The following is an 8,552-nucleotide window of genomic DNA, read 5'->3' as shown; positions in this document are numbered from 1 at the left end:
GCATCTGCCTCAAAGGTTAGGGAAGTTCTAGTATCATGAACAATTTCCTTTATTATGAATTATTATATACCTTTTGGGTATCATGATCAAGGCCACTTTAGAAGATAATTTGTCATGAGTTCCAGTTCCAGTGGGATAATAGTCCCTATGGCACTGACACATGGCTGAGAATAGAATTAATGTGCTGAGGGAATCATGTCTTCAATGGCAAGCACAAAATAGAGAGAGGCACTGGATATCAAGCATGCCAATGAAATCTCCAAGCATGCATTCAGTCATATCCTTTCTTCAGCAAGGCTGAGCAATGTCACAAAACTTTGCTATCAGTTGGCAACTAAGTGTATGGAGATAAAAAAAAAACATTTGAACATCTGAAGAATTGATCACAAGGCCTCAATTTAAAGAAGTTATATTTGAGATTAAATGCTGTACATAGCCGGGTGGTGGTGGCACACACCTTTAATCCCAGCACTTGGGAGGCAGAGGCAGGTGTATTTCTGAGTTTGAGGCCAGCCTGGTCTACAGAGTGAGTTCCAGGACAGCCAGGGCTACACAGAGAAACCCTGTCTCTAAAAACCAAATATATATATATATATATATATATATATATATATATATATATATATATATATGCTGTACATATTAGGTCTTACTTGTTTGTAATCTCATTCCACTTTCTTAGCATCATCATTGAAAAGTACAGGTATAATAATATCAAAATTATCAATAGAATACTCTTTAGAATATAAATTTGTCCTTCAGACCACTTGTCAAAACCAAGAATCCTGTATTTGAGTTCATTACTGTCTTTCTCATGAAGGTGTAAATCAAAACTATAAATTTTAAATTAAGAAAACAATTACAAAAATTTGACATAATAAGCAAACATTTTTCTCACTCAAAATCTATTCATGAGGATTATTTTGCTTGAATATATTCTAGAAGATGTTTGTCCTCAAAAGAGATTCATTTTCATTTCCAAAAATCCCAAACTCTGTTCTTAGGTTTCTAGTCCCAGTGCAGTAAATGCACTTGTCTTCTCACTGTGCCAGTCAGTAGAGTTCAGCTAATGTTCTGTATGGGACTCATGTAGGAATCTGTGAATGGTTGGGGGCTAAGGTGAATTCTTCAGTTGTATATTTCTCTGTAATCACTATTTTTTTATACACATAGTACTTTCTTAATTAAAATACATATAAAGATTTCCTTTGTAATATCCAAGGGGATGTACTAAAGGGAATGACGCACTACCTGTTTGTGAACAACAAAGTTTAAGGCTTGATATTCTTAGAGCTGAAACTGTGGCCCAAACTGACAAGTTGTATTTACTTCTACACATGATGAGTGTTTTAAAGAAAGAACTATATTATAAGTCCTGAATGATGGCTCATACCTGCAATCTCAGTATGTTACAAGCTGAGAGTATTTACCAAGAGTTGGAAGCCAGAATGGGTCACTTAGTTATTGTTGAATAGTCATAACTGCAATGGGAAATATTGTCTCAGAAAATTAAAAAAAGCAAGTATATCTAACTACTTTGAATTTTGCTTTTTTTTCAAATAAAGTTGTTATAAAATATAGACTATATAGGTTGTATAAACCTCTGAATACATGACAATGATATGAGATTAAATCTACTTCCCAGGGGAAATGTTGGCTAGCCAGGATTGTGAGATGATAGAAAAAACACAGGTGTTAGAGCTTAACAAGACAAGGTTGACCTCTTGCTCTTAGTAAAGAGAAACATGTAAGACTGTACAAATATCTTTCCTCACTCTCAGTTCTGAAGAGCTTCATGCTGTGGGCAATGCTGGCTCTACACACAGCAGCTTCTCCATTCTACTTGTGGCTCATCTGGAACTATACTTGAGTACTATTGACTTAGCTAAGTAAGTACCTTTCCAATCCTATATCCAAATCCCTGGAAGGATTGGGTCTAAAGATGAAATGTTCTTATTCACCCAGTGTTGGATGCTTTGAACCAAGCACTCAAAACATGGACATTCTGGGGAGTTCCAGTCATAAACTAGAATTTCAGCTATAAACAGAATTCATCTTTGCCGTTGTCTAATGAAAATGAACTTTGACCAAAAGTCATCACAAACTATACTAAACAAGAAGTCCAAGGCACATCAGTGCATGGAGGGATTGCCACTGGTTCTCCAGATCCATTCCTTCTATAGAGAAGAGCTCTCTGCACCTACACAAAAGAGAGTCTCTGCCTCCAAGATATTTTATACTTTATGTAAAAACTCAATTATAGCAGGTTTAACTACTTAGTGGCTTATAAATGTGAAACCAGAAATACAAATGCTGTATGTATGTATGTATGTATATATGTTAGTTAGTTAGTTCTTATGTTTCTTGTATTTACAAAATACCTGACACAAGCAATTTCAAGACAACTTTATGTTAGCTCATGTTTTCAGCTTATACAGCCTATGATATGTAATACTATCGGGAGCATGAAGTGATCTAGTAGCATATGCAATCAAGAAGCAAAGAGCAATGAAAGTGTGTACTCACCTGGCTTCCTGATTTATCATCTTTTTATTCAGCCAAACATTACAGTCAAAAGGTTGTACTTCCACATGCAGCATAAGTCTTCTGAGTTACCGTTGTCTAGAAACACCATCATATCCATAACTAAACATAAGTCTTCTAGGACATTCCAAATCTATTCAAGGATGCAATGAAGTTTAGTCACCAGTTTGCTCACTTTGACCATTAGCTTATTGTGTTTGATTGACTGGTGGTATCTTACAATTTTTCTCCAGTGTATCTTTGTAAATATTACATTTATTTTAAAGAGGAAAGTTGCTCATACATTTTCTTGAATGGAGTCTTTCCACAGGATTCTGAATTTTACATTTTTCTAAGCTCTAAAACTTTGAGTCAAATGTGATTTATAACTCTGTCAAATGACAGCATGACATATTTGCCCCTTTGTTTCATAGTTTTCTTGTACAATATCTCCTTGAGAACTACTTGAAAATACTTGGAGAAAACATCAATACATTTTTGGGCAAAAGTTTGGTGATATGTAGTAACAGTGAGAGGATTCTGGATACCTTCAATAACTTCATCAATTTTGATGTGATGAATGCTGCCCCATATGCTGACCACTGCTGTCTTAGTGACAGGACACATCCAAAGGGGAATAATGCAATTTGTGTGAGTCTTTCTGTGCCTAGTTACAAGGCTTGGTTCTTAGATTTAAAAGCAGTGTAAGTGGCCAGACATAAATCTAGGTAAATACTAATCGAATTTTAGAAGAATCAGAAAATACCATTTTATGACTACATTTTGGAACTCTTTAACCAAATCTGTAAATAATTTTATGTAAATCTATTCATGTGCATGATCAATATACCCATCTGAAACCTATGTGAGGTGTTCACTGTCCTCAAGTCCATGTTCTGTCTTTTTACTTCCTAGTGGTCCATGGGACTACACAAGGCAGCACAGTTCTTTGAAATGAATAAAAATACATTACTTGATTAAAAAATCAAGCTCCAAAGAGCAAAGCTCTATGACATTATCCATCTATTATCTGTGTTGTTACTTTGAAGAGATTCTGTCTTCACTTGATGATATTTGTATAACTGTTTGAGGAAATGTTTCAAATCTATTTCAATAAGAATTGAGGTGAGTCTAGTGTCTGAGAGGATATTTGTAACATATTTTCATTCAGTAGTAAATATGGAGCAACCTGTTGGTACAAGACCATTAAATGCTATGGTGTTCTGCAGAAGGGACAATTGCAGTAGGTTGTCTGAGGTCTCCTCTGGATCTACCATTTTAGTTAGCTGTACATAAGTTTTTTGTTTATTACATTCTACTATCCCTGTAAGTACATATTTCTTCATTCTTCTTTTGTTTGACTATTCTTTCAACAACTCCTTTTCAAAATGCTTGCAAGATTTGTTAGAACTTGGTTTAAATCCTGTATGTACAGAAATAAGTGCATACCTCCACAAAATACTCCCAAAACATCAAACATAAACTGAGAGAAGCATCTGAATTGATGCTTTCTTCTGTCTTTTTGTAATTGAGAACGTTCTATCTCCAAAATATCTCCTCTGTTTTTTTTCTATTTTAGTTGATTTGAATTCTATTCAGTGTTTTGTATGAACTAATTGTATTTGCATATTTATATTGCAATAATAAGTATTTCATAATCTCATGCCTGAAAAGTCCCATTCTGTTCATGACTCACATTAATTCTTTATGGGATGCTCAGCTCTGCATTTTATCTGGTTAATTGAAATTTTTCTATCATGTCTGTCGTTTGAAGTGGGTAGTGATTTCTTCTCCATTTATGGCAAGTTAGTCCAGCCTTGTTCACATGGTAGAACAAGAGTTTCAGAAGCTAGAGAGATCAGTGTTTACTAATGTCCCATTGGGCAATTACTGTGCCCAGGTCTAATCTAAAGTTAATTTAAGAACTACCTATAAGATGCAATATATGATCAACCAGATAAGAAACCAGACCCTTTATGGGTCAGGTGTAGTGCAGCCTGCCTTTAATCTCAGTACTTGGGAGGCAGAGGCAGGCAGAATCTTGGTGAATTCAAGAGCAGCATGATTCACAGATAGATGACCAGGATAGCCGAGGCTATATAGAGATCTCCTGTTTTGAAAACAAAACTAAACCAAACAAACCAAAAAAGACTTATTATTAAGCTCTGGGTATGTGTGATACTGTTAACAACAAATGAACATGACATCACTAGCAATTACATAATTGTCTTCAACTTTAGGCACTTGAATGCATTGAAAACATAGTTGAAAAGAATTGAATAATTTAGGAGATTTGAACAGGTTTCAGGAATAATTTAGTTGTTTCAAATTGGACAGAATTCTCAAGCAAACCGGAGGGGTCAAGGACACCACAGGAAGACCTGCAGAGTATGTTGTAGAAAATATTTAACCTCAATCTGGGGCGTGAAGCCTGCCTTTGATCATTCAGTTCCCAGATCAAAACCACACAACTTTTATTATTTACAATAATCATTAATCAGCATTAGAGCTGGAGGTCATGTGGGTCTGTGTCTTGCTTCAACAATGTTTGGACAGAACAGACCCGGGGACTCCTACTTTATTAGCTTCCAGCTGCCTTACAAGTCTCTCCAGTCGCAGCCTCTGCCATAGCTCCTAGGACCAGTCTTCACGGTTCGTCCCATACTTGGGATCAGCCATGACCTCTCAGATTTGTCAGAATTATTCTACTGAAGTGGAAGCTGCCATGAACCTCCTGGTCAACTCGCACCTGTGGGCCTCCTACATCTATGTCTCTCTGGGCCTCTGGGCTTCTTTTTTGATAGGGATGAATGGATGATATAGGTTTGGAGGGTATAGGCCACTTCTTCTGCGAACTGGCCAAGGAGAAGCACGGGGGTGGGGTGGGGGGGGGAGGTGCACTCTTCCAGGATGTGCAGCAGCCATCTCAAGATAAATGGGGTAAAACCCAGGAGGCCATGGATGCTGCCTTGGCCCTGGAGAAGAACCTGAAAAAGGCCCTCTTGGATCTGCATACTCTGAGTTCTGCCCACAGAAACCCTCATCTCTGTGACTTTTTGGAAAGCCACTTCCTGGATAAGGAGGTGAAACTCATCAAGATGATGAGCAACCACCTGATCAACCTCCAGAGGCTGGCAGTGCCACAACCAGCACAGACTGGCGTGCCCCAGGCATCCCTGAGCCTCAGGACCTCCACCTGAATGAACCTCTCAAGCCACTAGGCAGCTTTGTAACCGCCTTGGAGCTTCTCCCAAGTCTTGGACCAATTAAAAATAAAGCTTTTTGAAACAGCAATAAATGAATAAATGAATAAATAAATAAATAAATAAATAAATAATAAAGTGTAGCTGTTGGGACTCTGCTCCATTCATCAAGTGTATGTGGTCTACTTCCCTATCCCATTCCTTCTTGATCTTTCTATTCAGTCTGTCCTTTGACTGAAGAATTGAGGACACCGATATTTAAAACTATTGATATACATGTATAAGTAGTGGTAATACTGTTGCTGATTTTTGGTGTTTTCTTTTTAGTGAATTTTATTCTTTAATAATTAAGACTTTCCACAATATGACTCTCTCTGCAACGCTGAATTCTCTCTTCAGGGAGGAATAATGTTTCGTATATTTCCCTTAGGTTTTAGTTTATTGAATATAATTTGTTTAGGCTGTTTATGTCATGGAAAATTTCCATTCTCCTTAAATCATCACAGTTTTGCTGGGTATATTGTTTTCGGTTTGCTGTTCTAGTCTTTAAGACCTGTATGCATTGCTACAACCTCTGGGGATCTCAGAGTTTTCACTGAAACACCAGCTGTTGGTATTCTTTTCTCTCACAGCTTTCAATATACATCCTTTGTTATATATACTGAGTGTTTTAATAATGCTCAGGGGATTTTCCTATCTCATCTAATCAATTTGGTGCTCTGTGTGAGTGTGTGTGTGTGTGTGTGGGGGGGTTGTTGTGCATAGATGGCCCTTTCCTTAGTGTGGGGAGTTTTAATCTGAGAGCATGCTGAAGATATCCATGCCATTAACTTAGTGTCTCATTCAGCTACGCCAATAATTAAAAGTTTATGTATTTGATCATGTCCCACATGTCTTATGACTTCCTTTCTTGTGTGTGTGATATGTTTGTGTGTATTTTTGTGTTTCTGACTTAATTTCTCTTCATGCTGGACTGTAACTTTAAGGTGAAATAAGGTTTTAATTGCTAAGTTGGTCATGGTGTTTTATTCAAACAGAAGAAACCTGGTAAGAAAAACATGGGGCTGCAGAGATTTCCTGTGATTTGAATTTGTACATGTTTAATACTGTCTCAAGCCCAGTCTGTTATCTGTTGTGAGCAGGTTCTGATAAGGTTTTAGGGTCCCTGTGGGGAGAGGGGTGACAGGTCCTCTCTACTCAGGAATCGTATACAGGATTGACTGTGAGATGGTCAGTTCCCCAAGAAGGGAGAGAGTACACCAGAGACAGAGGTTTGTTATTTAAATGCTCTTTAATAATGCACAGCAAACAATATATTATCACCAATGCTAAAGCTATTATAACAACGAGGTATTGCCACATTTCCTATGCATTGACTCTATCAATATCAATACAATAAACACAAATAGTAAGTTGCTAATTACCAAAGAAATAAACATAGCAGTAAGTATATTATCATTCATGAGTTATACGACCTGAGTACTTATGACTGTAGTTTCCAGCAGCTCAGGTCCAGAGAGTGCTTGAGCACAAAGTTAGAGGCTTTGGCTGTCTCCTTGACGATCTGGTACAAAGTGCTCAGTCTCTCAGCTGCTGCTTTGATGATCCATGATGCAGAGTGCTTGGTCTCTCGGCTGCAGAGGAGGCCTGAACGGAGGATCACGCTAGGTAACCATAGCTACCAGTGTGATAAAGTGCTCCGGGCAAGGGCTCCTTTTTTATGCTTGAATTAGGGTTACTTCTGATGTACATGGCAGATAACCAGATGTGTTTGGTTTGTGTTTGTGGGGCTATGACTTCATTACAGCTGGTTATCACACTTAATTCAAAACAACTTATTTTAATGTACAAATATTTTGATTCATAAGGTTTTCAAAACAACTTTTGATTATTAAAACAACTTCTGGTTATCACAGCACTTCAAAACAACTTCACTTCAAACTTGTTTTCTTTCCTATTGCAAATATGAAGTCAGCTCTGAGAAGGGCCTGTTCCTTACAGATTATATATCAAAGATAATTGACAGGTACCTTAAGAAACAATTAGAATCTCATAACTTTATATGACTGTGATGTGAATAGATGAAATTTTCATAAAAAATATGCTTAGAAAAGTCTGAATCCTTTCCTCTGGGATATGATGTTGTATCAAAGGGGACATACCATGCTTAGATGCGCTAGTGAGAATGCTTTATTCTTTTACATTAACTGTATGTATTTATATTAAAAGAAAATTTTATGGGTCCCATGAATTATAGATTCTTTTTCCCTAGCCTGAGTAGCTAAAGTTGCCCCTCTGGTTTGCCAACCAGAGGCCAGTTAATCCGTAAACAAAGAATGCAGAGTTACAGGACAATGGGCTACTGAGCCATCCCAAGAATGAAGATAAGAGATAAACATCCGCCTGCAGAACTGCTCCCCGCCCCCATGGACCGGTTTGGCCAGATGTTCAAAAATTGGAAAACACCCAATCGTGTGCACCCTCGTGAAAGTTTCTCCTTTTCCCCACCCCGAGCTTATATTAACCCTAAACCCTGGAGCCACAAGGTCGATGCCCCGTCTCCCACATTGAGACATGTGTCGGCCCGGAATGTTCCGCCATTAAACTACCTCGTGTTCTTGCAGCAAGTTGGTCTTCCGTGTATCCTTTGGGTGTGCGCCATCCTATGACTCGAGTGGGGTCCCCTTTGGGGGCTTCCCGAGCCTTACATCTTGGTGCATGGGCCGGAAAACTCATCCGGGGTTTTCGTGATCACCTAGGACCTCTGAAGTCCTCTTGGAGGTGGGTTTAAGTCTGTGTGTCTGTGTGTCTGTGTGTCTGTGTGTC

General features: G+C 38.0%; 1 protein-coding gene across 1 annotated transcript; it reads left to right on the top strand.

Moving 5' to 3' along the window:
- The first annotated feature begins 4,297 nt into the window (after nucleotides 1-4,297).
- LOC117702152 (ferritin light chain 1-like) lies at nucleotides 4,298-5,735 on the top strand. The gene is given in 3 exon segments (XM_076706389.1): nucleotides 4,298-5,305; nucleotides 5,308-5,334; nucleotides 5,337-5,735. Coding segments are annotated over 3 exon segments (519 nt in total). The 5' UTR covers nucleotides 4,298-5,200; the 3' UTR covers nucleotides 5,724-5,735.
- The last annotated feature ends 2,817 nt before the right edge of the window (nucleotides 5,736-8,552 follow it).

Source organism: Arvicanthis niloticus, unplaced genomic scaffold, assembly GCF_011762505.2.
Source record: "Arvicanthis niloticus isolate mArvNil1 unplaced genomic scaffold, mArvNil1.pat.X pat_scaffold_515_arrow_ctg1, whole genome shotgun sequence".
NCBI lineage: Eukaryota > Metazoa > Chordata > Mammalia > Rodentia > Muridae > Arvicanthis > Arvicanthis niloticus.
The sequence above is the reverse complement of the archived record's forward strand: the minus strand, read 5'-3'. Positions and strand labels throughout refer to the sequence as shown.